The sequence below is a fragment of the Ctenocephalides felis genome, unplaced genomic scaffold (assembly GCF_003426905.1).
Source record: "Ctenocephalides felis isolate EL2017-DRISC unplaced genomic scaffold, ASM342690v1 CF-g0.4_SCAFFOLD_01604, whole genome shotgun sequence".
Lineage (NCBI taxonomy): Eukaryota > Metazoa > Arthropoda > Insecta > Siphonaptera > Pulicidae > Ctenocephalides > Ctenocephalides felis.
In genome coordinates, this window is record NW_020537758.1 from 6,926,773 (window position 1) to 6,942,563 (window position 15,791).

The window sequence follows — 15,791 nt, forward strand, 5'->3', positions numbered from 1 at the left end:
ACCCCAACATCCTGGTGGTCCCACGAAAATTTCACAAAATTTTTCTTTGATTTTCTCAAAACTCGTTAAACAATAATTTTTTACAATAAAATTTTGACAATTGTTTTCTAGGATGTCCTACAAAATATTAAATAAGCTTAGGGATTTGTTAAAATAATCAAAAACAATTTTTGTGTATTAAATTTTGTAAATAATAATAGGTTGCCCCACAAAAATCTTGCAAACCTAAACTAAAAACAAACAATGCCTCGAAAATACAATTACACTTCCCATAATATCACGATTAATCGCCTCTATAATTTCCCTGTATTATTTATTCCTCAAAATTCGTCCTAGTCGGTTTATAAACCCCAACATCCTGGTGGTCCCACGAAAATTTCACAAAATTTTTCTTTGATTTTCTCAAAACTCGTTAAACAATAATTTTTTACAACAAAATTTTGACAATTGTTTTCTAGGATGTCCTACAAAATATTAAATAAGACTTTAGGGATTTGTTAAAATAATCAAAAACAATTTTTGTGTATTAAATTTTGTGAATAATAATAGGTTATCGCACAAAAATCTTGCAAACCTAAACAAAAAACAAACAATGCCTCCAAAATACAAATACACACCACCATTCAACACCTCCAACAATTTTTTTATATCATTTATTCCTCAAAATTTGTCCTAGTAGGTTTATAAACCCCAACATCCTTGTCCTCCGAACGGTAGCCCAAGGAGGCTAATTCGTCCATAACCTCAACATTGTACTTCAAACTGTCAAACCACATATAATAAGGGCACTCTTCTCTCGAACCTCCATAAACCTCCGGCAAATATTTAGGATCTATGTGCTGATGGAGGCTTTCCATATCAGCACCATGAAAAAAAATCCTGTCCCGCATTCTGGCGTCTAAAAGCGGCCTGAAGATCGCAAAAATAACCTCAAAAACCCACGATTGATTCAGGATGTGAATTGCATAAGTCTTCATGGGAAAACTTGTCTAAACATGAAAAAACATTTATAATTTTTGCCAGAATTTTCTACAAATACCACAATTGTCTTTTATCTTACCACCATGAGTTCGACAACTTTCCTGGCAACAGATGGCGTTACGTGCCAGGCGTGTTGCATAGTGATGTCCGCCAGGTCGAAAATGCAAACGCCTCCCAAAATTTGAGCCCTTTGCTCCAAAACGCCTAACTCCAAAATCACCAGAGTCGCCTTGAATAATTCCTCGATGCCGAATTTACTTGGATCCCAATTACCTGAAAAAAATTTTTCGTTTAATTTTTTTGGTGGTATTTTGTGGTATTAGGTGGTATTTGGTGGTATTGGTGTTTTTTTGGTGGTATTAGATGGTTTGTGGTGGCACTAGATGGTTTTTGGTGATTTTTATTAGGTGGTATCAGGTGGTATCTGGAGGTATTTGGTGGTATTAGATTGTATTAGAATGTTCTGGGTACTACTAGATGATTTTTGGTGGTATTAGATGGCTTTTGGCGGTACTAGATGGTTTTCAGTGGTATTTATTATGTGGTATCAGGTGGTATTTGGCAGTAAATGGTGGTATTTGGTAGTAGTTGGAGGTATTAGGTAACATTAGATTGTATCTAATGATAGTAGATAGTTTTTGGTGGTTCTAGATAGTTTTTAGTGGTAATTATTATGTGGTATCAGATGGTATTTGGTAGTATTTATTGGTATTTATAGGTATTTGGTGGTATTTTTTGGCACAAGATGGTTTTTAGTGGTATTAGGTGGTTTTTGGTAGTACTAGATAATTTTTAGTGGTACTATATGGCTTTTAGTAGTATTTATTATGTGGTATTAGATGGTATGTGGTGGTATTCGGTGATATCGGGTGGTAGTTGGAGGTATTTGGTAATATTAGGTGTATCAGGTGGTATTGTATGGTTTTTGGTGGTACTATATGGCTTTTAGTAGCATTTATTATGTGGTATTAGGTGATATTTAGTGGTATTTAGCGATATTTAGCGGTAATAGGTAGTAATTCGTGATATTTTGTGGTATTAGGTAGTATAAAATAGTTTTTGGTGGTGCTAGATAATTTTCAGTGTTACTTATTATGTGGTATTAGGTGGTATTTAGTAGTATTAGATGGTATCAGGTGATCTTAGGTGGTATTTGGTAGTATAGGGTCCGCCAAATAACTTTATTTTTTACAAACTATTGAATATTTTCTCAAATTTCTTTTTTTATTTGAAAGTACAATCCTTTCAGTTAATAATGCAATTAATTCAGTTAATAATGATTATAATAATTTCATTCAAAAATGAGGAAAAAAAGCCTCGGCTGATCGTTGAAATAAAAATGAAAATGAAAAATGTTACATGGCATACCCTATATTAGGTGGTATCAATTATTATTTTACCGATTCTATAAAGCAATATCCGACGTCCTGTCTGTTCTCTATATGGCAAAACAGTCATAATGTCATCTTCGCCAATGTGTCGGAGATCTAAGGGGTTGACGTCTTCGTGATATTCGGGATTATCTTCTTTGAAATTATAGTATTTTACCATCTGAAAATACAGAAATATTTAGAAATCAGTTGTTTATAGGATATAATTTGAAATTTTGAAAAATTCTGACTAGTACGGGAGTTATCGCAATTTTGTGAAGAAGTGTCCTGGGTGGATGAAAATCTCGTCTTGGTTTTGTAGAAGTTCAAGATTTTTTTTAAAAATATTTGGGATTTTATATTAAAAATTTTGTGTTTTCTATTTTGTTAACCAAATATTTAAGTAGGTTTTGTTGAATTTGGATTTTAAATAGTTTGTTTATTTTTATAGTTATAAGTAATTTTGTCACATGGTATCCAAGAGTACTAAAAATATTGTCAAGGGTTTGCACGAGTTTAATATTTTTTATAAAATATTTTAGAAATCAATTTTATAATTTTGTGTACGAAACTTTATTAAAAATATACATAAGTATGATTTGATAACATTAGACTGCAATTAATTTGCTTGCTATCATAGTTATAAATAATTTTGTTACATATCCAAGACAAAATGTGTAAAAATGTTCAGGTTTTGCACGAGATAAATAATTTTTTAAAAATATTTTAAGTTTTTTGATAAAATTTTAATGTACGATATTTTATTAACAATTCATCTAAGTATCGTTTTTATAAATAAATTTATATTAGCTTGTTCGTTTTATTAATTATAAACAATTTCACTAACAGGCATACTAATAATTTCCTTCAGCTTTTACACGAGTCAAAAAATTTTTATAAAATATTTTATAATTAAAATTAAAATTTCTTATGTACACCCAATTATTAACTTAAACTTAAATACAAATATTGTTTTTCGATTCTAACTTGAACAATTTAGTCTTTTTAGTAAATTGTAAACAATTTCTTGAAAAAGTAGTCGATATTTTTATGTCTTGTACAAATCAATCAATTTGGTAAAAATATTTAAAATTTTAATTTTAAATTGGATTGTATGACATTTTATTAACAATTTAGTGCAAAATCATTAATTTTAATAAAATATTACAAATTTTAAATAAAAAAACTATGACATATAAAATCATTAATTTTCAAATCAATTAATTTTATTATATATATATATATATATATATATATATATATATATTAGTATTTGCAAAATACGCAATAATAATGCAATAAAAGCTGAGTACGTAAATAATTGCAAAATATTTTGCAATTATTTATGCTAGCACTTTCATAACATTATCTAAAAAACACTAATATATATATATATATATATATATATATATATATATATATATATATATATATATGAAGGTCATAAATATAATTTTATATATTTATTTATATATATATATATATATATATATATCGTTCAAAATTATAAAAAAACACGGAACCATATAAGTGATTTTATCTAATTGGACTTCAGTATATATTTGTCTAAAATAAATTACAATAAATAATATTTAATTATAGCATTGGAATAAATTTAAGAATCCTGCTCTACAATAGTATTTTTTGTTTATATTATCGAGAAATGAAATAATTTAAATAATTTAATAAAAAGTTAAGAACTTATCTTTCTCTACCAAAAGTCTCAACTATACCTTGATAATAATATTTTATTTATGTTTCAGACATACAAGACTTAATATAAAATCTCCAAATGAATTTGCTGCAAATATTCAGGTAAGAATTTGTTCTAACTGTTAGTTAAAATTAGATACAATATTGTAAAAAAATATTATAATATATTTATAGAACTTCTGAAGTAAAAATTTAAAATGCGTGTATAAAATCCATAATAATTTAGTATGAACACTTTTTTATCAATCGAATTCTCCAATTTTTTACATACCACAAAATGTTTCAATATGGTGACATATTTTTTCAGTTTTATTTTTAAGTGTTGTTTAAAACTATATAAATATAAATTCTATTATTTTTTTTTTAATAAATGAAGTTTTACCAGTCTATGTGCTTTTTCCAAATGGAATCCTCTTGCTCGTAAGAATCTAGTTAGATATTTGTCGTCCATTCTATGTGGATTGCATTCTCCTCTTTCTAAGAAAAAAATTAAATGTATAAAAGTTTTGTTCTGGACACTTTAATTTATTTACATTATAAAAACTAGATAAAATTTACTAAAATATAGTACAACTAGTTATATATACTTGCATATTGAAATTTTGAACAAAATGACACTTTATTACACTAAAGTACTTTTTCAATTTAAACTAGCTGTAAGTGGAATTCTGTCTTAAGGCAATTAAGGCATCGTGCCTTAAGGCAAATTGCTGGAACTTCCCGTACCAAAAATTATTATTTTTTTAAAAACGATTAACATTTTTGAAAAAAATTTACTTTGAAAAAATAAGATTTTTGAGAAACTATAAATTGTACAAAAAATTACTTCTTTTTTGAAAAAAAAATTTTTTTTTTTTTTATTTTTTTTCGAAAAAAAAATTCTTTTCTTTATTTTGACATATTGTGGAAGATCTGAACTTTTTTTTCAAAGCAATCGTACTGCTTTAACTGCATAGGGACAAAATATAAAGCGCGTAAGCGCCGCGTCGCTGTCTAACGCATAAGCATTGGTACGGAACCCATAGGAATGTTAACAAAATGTATACTGATTGTTAAAATCTTTATAAAATATCTGATAATTTGATGTGCATATGTCTAATGATCATTTTTGTCCACCAAATGGCTCATTTTTTTACTTTTTCCTCCATATCTCCGAAACCGCTAGACCTACCATCATCAAAGTTGTATCGATTCTTCATCTTGTCAATACAAGTAAAATGTTTTTTGAATTATTCAAATCGAACGCTCCGTTCTCTTAAAAACTGAGTTACCGTTTTCGGCACTTTTTGCCCCGTATCTTCGGAACGGCTAGACCTGCCTTTGCCAAAAACTAATCAGCACGTCTCCTTATCAATACGAATTGAATGTTTTTTGAATTATTCAAATCGGTTGATCCGTGTTCTCGAAATCGTCGACGAAAATTTGTATCCGCACATACATACACACACGTACATACATACATACATACATACATACATACACACACACACACACACACACACATACATCCATTTTTTCTAAGGTATGCCAAAATATTCAGAAACCTCTGAAACGTAAAGATATATAAAAATTTTCATTTTTTATTTTATTGCGATTACTATAACTTACCCTACGGGAAGTTAATAAAATTACTATAGCAATATTATCTCACGTTCCAAAATTTATATTAAATTAAATAAACATATAAATAACATATATAAAATTTCTATTTATAGTTTATTTTTATAAAACATGCCATCTATAAACAAATATATAATAAAATCTATAAATAAACACATAAATATATTTTCAACTAAATCCAATGCATATATGTTTTCCTACCAAACACTTGAAATAGATTTTTATTTATATTTTTATTCAAATAAATACGAGAGCACTTGAAATATCATTATTTATATTTAAATAATTTATTCAACAAATTACTAGAATAAATTATTTACCAGTTTTTACAAGTTTTTACGCAAAAATTCAAAGTCTGATTGGAAAAAATTAAAATGTGTTATTAACAAGATGTGAGTCAGAAGAAAATATAAACAGTTCAATAAAAATTAAAAGAAATATATATATATATATATATATATATATATATATATATATATATATATATATATAATGTTTATTTGAAATGAATATTTAAACTAATTATACGTAACAATTTGATATTTTTTAGTACAATTTTTTTATGTTAAATTTAATTCATGAAAATCTTTAAGGATTCTAATAGAATATTATACAAATTTTACTTCATTCTTTGTAAAAAAAGCCCACTACTTAAAATATCTAAAAAACAAGTAAAGCTAAGAATATTTAAGCATTAATATTTGCAAGTAGAGGGCAAAAAATGTATAACCAACCATCATCTTGATTCTTACAACTTTGATATCAGAATATAAATTGCTTTGTTTGAAAATCCATAACAAGAGTATTTTCTCGTGTTTTTAGTTTTTTTAGTCGTGAGCACTGTTGTTCAGTTTACGAGACCTTAATATAATTTTTAAGTATACGTTATATAATAGTTTAATACGTCGTATTATTAATTTCAAGTTAAATTCAACAGTTTTTTTATATAACCCGTGTAAAAGCTTGCAACTGATTAAGATAAAAAGGACTAAATTTAATGCAAATTTTTGAAAAACAGCAAAAAACACATTTTTACACCAATGATTTAGCTGAGAATTTTACTGAACATAGTCAGATAGTTGTTTGTTCAATATGCTTAATTTGTTGTTATAAAATTGACCTGGTTTTTGCAATATAATTGCTCAAAGTCAAATTGGATCTTTGTGCCGCACCACGTTTTTTCGTTGTTAGTTTTTTTGGTCGTGAGCACTGTTGTTTAGTTTACGAGATCTCAATATAATTTTTGAGTATACGTTATTTAATAGTTTAATACGTTGTATTGTTAATTTTGAGTTAGATTCAACAGTTTTTTTTATATAACCCGTGTAAAAGCTTGCAACTAGTTAAGATAAAGAGGACTAAATTCAATTCAAATTTTCAAAAAACAGCAAAAAAAATATTCATACACCAACGATTTAGCTGGAATTTTTACTGAACATAGTCAGATAGTTGTTTGTTTGATATGCTTAATTTGTTGTAATAAAATTGACCTGGTTTTTGCAATTTAATTGCTCAAAGTCAAATTGGACCTTTGTGCCGCACCACGTTTTTTCGTTGTTAGGTTTTTTGGTCGTGAGCACTGTTGTTTAGTTTACGAGAGCTTAATATAATTTTTAAGTATACGTTATTTAATTGTTTTATAAGATGTAATGTTAATTTTAAGTTAAATTCAACAGTTTTTTTTTATAAAATAACCCTTGTAAAAGCTTGCACCTAGTTAAGGTGAAAAGTACTAAATTCAATTCAATTTTTTGAAAAACAGAAAAAAAACACTTTTACACCAATGATTTAGCTTGGAATTTTACTGAACATAGTCAGATAGTAGTTTGTTCGATATGCTTAATTTGTTGTCATAAAATTGGTCTGGTTTTCGCAATATAATAGCTCAAAGTCAAATTGCACCTTTGTGCCGCACCATACCCTGTTTGAGCAACTGTTGTGTTAAACGATTTCTACTGGTGCAATTTACGTCCAACAAAAACCATTTTTTGAGGATTTTTTATCCCTAATATTTCATCCCTCTTACCATATATAAGATCCCTGAAATCCTGCAAAACTTTGGCAATTGTATCAGGATCTTCACCAAGTTCTTTTTTGCTATACTCCTTTAACTCCTGAGGAGGATCTCCTAGATCCAATTCGCAGGACATTTCACAATCTAGGACAAAATCCTTGGATTTAGTTATTTGTTCGGTATCACTGCTATTTTTCTGAAAAAAAAGAAAAAAAATACATTATTGTAAAGGACTTCTGAGCAAAAATATGTAGGGCAGGTAGAATTAAAAGGGTTGTTCTTGATTTTCAATTTTGGTACGAAAATACTTGAAGTGTGAAAGTTGTTAATTTATTTAAAATATTTTTTCTTCTAGACAATTGGTAAAATAAATACTTTAAGATGCAGAATTATATTTGCTTTTAATTGGTGTAAAATTATTTCTATACATTCATATAAATTTATGGAGATTTGTTATGAATTCTGAAAAAGTGCGTCTGGTTCGTTTTTAATATTAAATATGTCTCTATAAAAATTAGACATTTGAAATTCGTCAATTGATGCTTTATTTTAAAGTATTCATTATTGTCTATAATTTTTGAAATAAATACTGTAAAATGATGAATTTTATTAGCTTTGAATTGATATAAAAATATTTTTTCAATTTTATACAAATTTTTGGTGATTTTTTATAAAGTCTCAAAAAGCGCGCTCGCGTAATTGTAGATTTGATAATTGAAAATCGTCAATTTTTCAAGGGAAGATAAAGTTAATAGGGTTTGAAGGGTTGGTAAATTTTTTTTGGAGCTCATTTGTGATTTTTGCAGAAATTGCGAAGGTTATATTGGAGATGTAAGACCTTTTGGCAAGTAGTTATGGATTTTATAAGGCATTTTTTCCACGTAGAATTGATTTTTAAATAAAACTTTTTATTTTTACATCTATGTCTAAAAATTTATCTTTGTCTTTGTATTGATTTTTACCTTCTGGCAAGTATTTACACGTAAGTATAAGTATTTGTCTGAATGTATTTGAAGTATTTTGACCTAATTCTGATTTAATTCAATGTTATTCATATCAATTCAATTTTTTGCATTGTAATCTTACAATTAGGGACAATTTCATAATATTGTTTCTTATTTTTTTTTGGCTGAGTCATTGGAGCGAATTGTATGTTGTAAAATACTTTCTTGAATTTATTTCAATGATTAATGAAAAAAATAAACAAAACAAAAATATTTTTTAGAAGAATTTCATGAAAAATTGAGGAAAATCATTAAAAAATATTTCTAAAGCCTAATGTTGCTTGCCTAATTTTGTTTTAAATACGTAATTTATTATGATATTTCAACTTTTATTTGTTACCTCATATAATATTCATAAATAATTGTAGAAAAATTATTACTATAAAAAATAAATGATTAAAACTGTATATATAAAAAAATTGTTAAAAAAAATAAGTTTCTGTATCATTTTTTGCTATTTTATATATTCTAAACAATTTTAAATATAATTTGACAAGACAATTCTAATATAATAATTCTAATATAATAATTCTAATATTTAATAAATAATAATAATTTCATAATATTTGAACAATTATGCTAATTCATTAGAACGAATTTATTAAAGACTATTACATAACACAAAGGAACGTAGTTTCACTTTCTTAAACAATGACTTGGACAAATCTTATTTTCAATAGAGACTTACATAGAATTGTGTCAAATACCTAATAGTAATTATATAAGAATTAGTAAGCTTGGGTACAAACTCGTACACTAAGGGGTAGTTCTTGATTATCAATATTGTACGAAAATATTTGATGTGTGAAAGTTGTTGATTTATTAAATTTTTTTTTTGACAATTAGTGAAATAAGTACAGTAAAATGCAGAATTTTATTGGCTTTCAAGTGGTGTAAAAATATTTTGACACTTTTATATAAATTTATTTAATTATGTTATAAATTCAGAAGTGCGCACGAGTAGTAAATAATTTTTTATATTTGTAAGAAGATTTGATGTGTGAAAGTTGTTGATTTGTTTAAAATATTTTTTCTTCTAGTCAATTGGTAAAATAAATACTGTAAGATGCAGAATTTTATTGGATTTCATTTGATGTAAAAATTATTTAATACTTTTATTGAGATTTTTTATAAATTTTGAAAAAGTGCGTCCGGATCGTTTTTAATATTCAATATGTCTCTATAAATATTAGACATTTGAAATTCGTCAATTGATATTTTATTTTAAAGTATTTATTGTTGTCTGTAGCTGCTGAAATAAATATTGTAGAAGGCAGAATCTTATGAGCTTTCAATTAATATAAAAATAATTGTACACTTTTATATACATTTATTGAGATTTTTCATACAATCTAAAAAGTGTGCTTGGATAATTGTAGATTTGATATTTGAAAGTCGTCAATTGTTATTTTATTTTAAAATATTTATAAATGTCTGTTATTATTGAAATAAATACTGTAAAATACTGAATGTTATTGGCTCTCTATCTTCTATATAAAATTTTAAAAATTTTGACTAAAAACTAAAAAAAAAGAACGCAACTCTCTCTACTCTACATAAATAAAATATGTTTTGAAATGTGTTTATATTTGACGCTATTTTGAGGAGCAAATAAAATTTTCTAAATATTTTGTAATACTGGAAAATAAGCACACTTTCATCCCCTTTTAAATCTAATCAAATTATTTTTATCCTCCAATACAAAATTTCGAAGTTTTTATCCCAAAACTAAAAAACAGAATACAACTCACTCAAACATCTCAATACACTTGTCTAAATTTGACGCCATTTTGAGGAACATATAAAATTTTCTAAATATTTTGTGGTACTATAAAAAAGCACAATTCTATCACCTTTTAAACCCAATCAAAATATTTTTATCCTCCAATATAAAATTTCAAAGTTTTTACCCCAAAACTGAAAAAAAAATAAACGCAACTGACTCAACATCTTTCGTGTTGTCAAGGGCGTGCACGTGCAATTGCATGTCATTTCAAACTGCATTTATTTATTATTATGCACATAAGAATATATTGTTTAAACAATTTCAAGGCAAACCAAAGATTATTATGTCAAGATTTTCAATTCAGAACGCAAACTAGATTGATCACATTGACAAGGAACAAGATTTTACTGAAAATCTTGAATTTCTTGACATTATAATAAGGAAAATAATTATCCGGAACTTATTTATTCTATAATAAATTATGTATGTAAATTATAGCCTTTTATCTTACATAAAAACCGAGGAAAATCTCGTTTTCATAATTTATTATAATCATTTGTTTACACAAAGAGATTCTGTTTTAAATATTTTTACTCAACTTGTTATGTTAATCGTTACTTTGCAATTTGTTTTCTGAATTAAAATTGTCGAATCATCTAAAACGATTTTCGATTGTAAAAAAGAGAAATTAATCGAATATGTAATCGATGTAATTCAATTACGAATTATATAATTTGTACTATTTTTAGCGCTAAATGTCAAAAAAATCAACTAAACTGTTATATAATGAGATTCATTGTATTTTTGCAACATAGTGTTAAAGAAATGTTATTTTGGTAAAATTTTGATGAATTTATACTTGATTTTTAATTTTATTTATAAGGTTGTCAAATATCTCCCTTCCGCCTTTTTGTATTATAAACCAAGAGCAAAAAAGCGGAAAGGAGATATTTGACAACCCAATATTTTAGAGACTATTTGCAATATTTGCTATAAAAATTTATTGTTTTTTGTTAATAGATTTGGTAAAATTTAATAAAAACTGAATCTAAACATTGGACGTGCTTTTTTTTAGTTCCTGGCAAAAACTGCAAAACTTTGTATTGCACTAAATATTTTTATTGTGTCTGAAAGCTTATTAAATTCTACATATTTTGTATTATTGTAAATTTTTTAAAAACCATTTATAAATTTGTAATATTTACGACCAAACATCGTAATATTGAACATAAAACATCGTAAGATTTTATATATAAAACACTATTTAGATGAGGGCAAAGAAAATTTGGAGAGGATTTTTTTAGTTTCTTGTAAATTTAGTAAAAGTTTTGTATGAAACGTATAATTTGTTTTAATTTATGTTAAAAGTAGTTAAAATTTTGTATTTTACAGCATTATTAGTATTTTTAGATTTGGTCAAAAATATTTTCAAAAATGTTGAAAGTAGATTTGCATCTTGATGTGGTTTTTATCATAAAATCCATAAAATTTTGTTTCATCATATAAAAAGTTTTTATTTTAATCAAAAGCTAATAAAATTGTAGTATTTTTGCTTGTTTGGCATAAATATCACATAAATTTTATATGAGGTGTAGAAACAAACTGAATTTTTATCAAAAGTATATACAATTTCCTATGTTCTGGCATTTTTAGTTTCTAAATTTTTCTCACAAAATTTTTCACAAAAAATCATTACTTCCGCAACTTCCTGACAAGCAACAAAGTTGTGTTTTCCGCATATTTAGGCGCTTTTTTGCTTTAATATCCGCAAAAAGTCATAAAATATATACTTATAAAACTTATAAAATAATAATAATAAATATAAATACTTAGTTTCTTTGATATTTCCTATAATAAACGTCGTGAAATTGATTTCCGCATTTCCACCTACCGAACATTCACTTTTTGAATCGACACTTTCTTATTTATTATTCTCGTTAAATGTTTCCTGATTCATCAAATACATCAAATTGTTGTTATTTAATATTTATGAATAATAATAAAAAATAATTAGCTGTGAACAATACTTTGTTTATAATTAACTATTAAAATTATTTATAGAAGTAAAATTTATATTTATATACTAAATTTATTTTGCGGTTCAGACACACAAAATTTGTTTGAGTTATAATTTTTAGGTTTGATTAGTTTTTTATAACATTTTTGTTAACAAACTTATATTGCAAAGTACTACAAATAATGCATAATTTCATTAATTTCAGATTTATATAAATTTTTCAGAATATTTAATTTCAAATGAAAAAATGTCCATGAGACCTTTTGCAAAATTTCTCTACTTTTTGTGGAGTATTAATTTTAATATTTTTTTGCAAAAACTTAGACAAATACAGAATATTACAAAAAAGCTTTTTAACAAGCCCAAAATATAACAGCATTTTTATACAGAATTAATAAAATATTTTGCAAAAACTGAAAAAACCTTCGGGTTACGTCTGTGAAAATTGGTTGTTCCCAAAACTTGTAATAATAAATAATTTTTGTTAATGAATAAGTATTGCAAAATACTGAAAATGATGCATAATTTTATTATAATAATACTATATTGATATATATTTTTTTTTGAATATTTCATTTCAATTGAAAAAATGTCCATGAGAGCTTTTGTAAAGTTTCTCTATTATTTTGGTGTATACATTTTAATTTGTATTTTAACAAATTTGTGCAAAAACTTTTGAAATTGTAAAATAGTACAAAATAAGCAGAATTTTATTAGATTTCTAACAAAACCAAAATATGGCAGCATTTTCATACAAATTTAATCTCTATCGATATGAATTTTTAAAAATATTTTATCCCTACTAAAAAAATGTCCATGTGAGCTTTTGCAAACTTTCTCTATTATTTTGGTGTATGCATTTTAATTTATTTTTTTTGCAAAAACTTTTAAAATTACAAAATAGTACAAAATATGCAGAACTTTATTAGTTTTTCAACATAATTAAAAAATTATAGTCTTTATATACAAATTTAATCAAATATTTTGCAAAAACTATAAAAATGACCGGTTACGCATGTGCTAATTGTTTGTTAGCAAAAATTGTTACAATATGATAAATTCTTAGATTTTTTTGTTAACATATTTTCAACCTTCCATATAAAATTATAAAGATATTTACAAAATTGTACAAAAATGTACAAAATAGTCTCCAAATATATATATATGAAAAAAATGTAATACGTACATCCATTTTTTGGTTTCAGCTTCGTTTTTTCTTCTAATTAATTAAAAATTATAATATTTTATTTCACACTTTTACACTTTAAATATATAACAAAAATAATATTATAAAATCCTTTGAAAGTTCTAACTCATTTTACCACTAAAAATATAAATAAATAGAGCACAGAATTTTTAAATTATATAAAATTTAATTTATATATGATTTAATATAATTTATTTATGATTTTAATATAAATTTTGGTATAACACAATAAATAATTTTATATGAAGTAATAATTTTAAAATTGGTTTAATATATGATTGAACGTTAAATTTAAAAAAAAAATCACTTTAATTTAATAATTATAATAATAATTTTCAAATGTAATTGAAATTATTTGCTTTAACATATTTACAAAAAAAATATCTCAAAAATATAAATAATTTGGTTCTAGATTAATAAATTAATACAAAATAATAAAAAATTGGATAAAAAATTTAATTTTCTACAAAAATAATTCATTATAATTTTTACTTTAATTTTCATATATTTCGTTTTTAAACAAATATTCACAAAAGAATATCACAATTATTATCATCGACACCTAATTTTATTTTAATTTTTCCTATCCCCAATTTTCACTAAAACCTCTCAATTATATTTTTTAAATTTACCATAAACTTCAAATAATTTATTAAAATTATAAATTTCATTAATTTTCAACAACACAATTTATTATAAACAATTGTTTTGAACTAAATTTTATTTCCTTATCGGACGGAGTCTGTATGTCAACTGAGATTAGATAAGTTGCATACTGCGCGTTTAAATGCAATAATACAGAGACGAATTGGGTAAAAAATAATTAAATTTGAGTAATGGATTGTTACAGAGGTGTATTTGGAGTATATAGAGATTATAATAAGGTATTTAAATAGAGAAATTAGTTTCAAAGCAGTTTGCGCACTCCATAGTGGCGCCACTAACTGTAGCACGTAAATTTACCTTTAGGTTCAATTCTAGATAAGATTTATATAAATAAATAAATGATATAGGAAAGATAATTTTGTATAATTTAAATTTATAAAATTAGAACAAAATATACACGTATAAAATTATTTTTGACTAAATCTCAAATATATTTTTATAAAAAATATTTAATAAAAATAAATAAATCATATATTTAATTTTGAAATTACTAAAACGAAGGGTAAAGCACATTTTTTCTGTGTTCACTTATAAAAGCAAATTTACAGGACCGAATTTAGAAACTGTGTTAATTGTATAATATTGAAAATATATTTTATTATTACAGAGTTGTACATTTATATTACATATAAAAAATCAAAGAATTTTCTAGGGCCAAAAAGGTTTCACTGTTAATGACAAGAAATCTTGCACGTGCATCACATATTTTAGTGTATAGTGTCATTTCAATAACTATTATTATTAAATAGATTTTTAAAATTCATTTATTAAAATTTTTTATTATTTTTTATTATTTTTATCCAGCTGTTTATTTATTTGTTAGATATTGTATAGGATTGCATGATGCAACTGACTTCTATATGCACTTTCTATGCACTGAAATATATTACTGGTTCGTTTGCAAATCAACAGGACCGAATTATGTAATATATTGTTTTACATAATTCGGTCCTGTTTTTTTATTATATAATAAAAAATATATTATCTACATTTTGTGACCAAATGCGTGCCATCAAACAAGAGTTTCAAATTGACTAAAAGACAAATAAATAACAACCAAATGTATTGATAAATAAATTACTTTGAAATATTATTTTTTAGGAAAGACAAATGATGGCACACATTCTGTGTCGAAACGTATATCATAAATTTTTTACGTTTCTAATAATTAGCTTAAAACACTTGGATTTTTTATTTATATTTATTATAATTTAATCAAATTCAAAAGTTTGAAAATAAAAAGTATAATAAAAGCAAAGCAAAAAAATGATGACACATATTCAGTGTCGAAACGTAGTCACACAAATCTCTAATATTTATTTAAATGTTAGAGATGTCTAATATTTATTTAAATGTTAATACAAAGACAATATAAAACCAAAATCTCTCATTTTATTTAGTATTTTATTTTATATCTGAATTAAAATTATAATTATTTAAATAAATGAATATAAAAGTGCATTTTAAGTGTAG

The 15,791-nt window shown here is 24.7% G+C and overlaps 1 protein-coding gene across 1 annotated transcript; it reads right to left on the minus strand.

Annotated features, from left to right (window-relative positions):
* Positions 1 to 653: 653 nt before the first annotated feature.
* LOC113373277 (alpha-tocopherol transfer protein-like) lies at positions 654 to 13,674 on the minus strand. Its single transcript, XM_026613583.1, has 6 exons — positions 13,632 to 13,674; positions 7,711 to 7,894; positions 4,447 to 4,541; positions 2,382 to 2,532; positions 1,061 to 1,254; positions 654 to 989 (listed from the first exon to the last, which is right to left on the minus strand). Exons 1-6 carry the CDS (start codon positions 13,635 to 13,637, stop codon positions 654 to 656), a joined length of 966 nt encoding a protein of 321 aa, XP_026469368.1. The 5' UTR covers positions 13,638 to 13,674.
* Positions 13,675 to 15,791: the final 2,117 nt, after the last annotated feature.

Excerpts from the sequence above, each read along its gene's own strand:
- LOC113373277 (XM_026613583.1), bottom strand. Across the intron at positions 2,533-4,446 it reads TGGAAAAAGCACATAGACTG|ATGGTAAAATACTATAATTT; the intron begins GTAAAACTTCAT and ends CTGTATTTTCAG. Across the intron at positions 1,255-2,381 it reads GATATTGCTTTATAGAATCG|GTAATTGGGATCCAAGTAAA; the intron begins GTAAAATAATAA and ends AATTTTTTTCAG.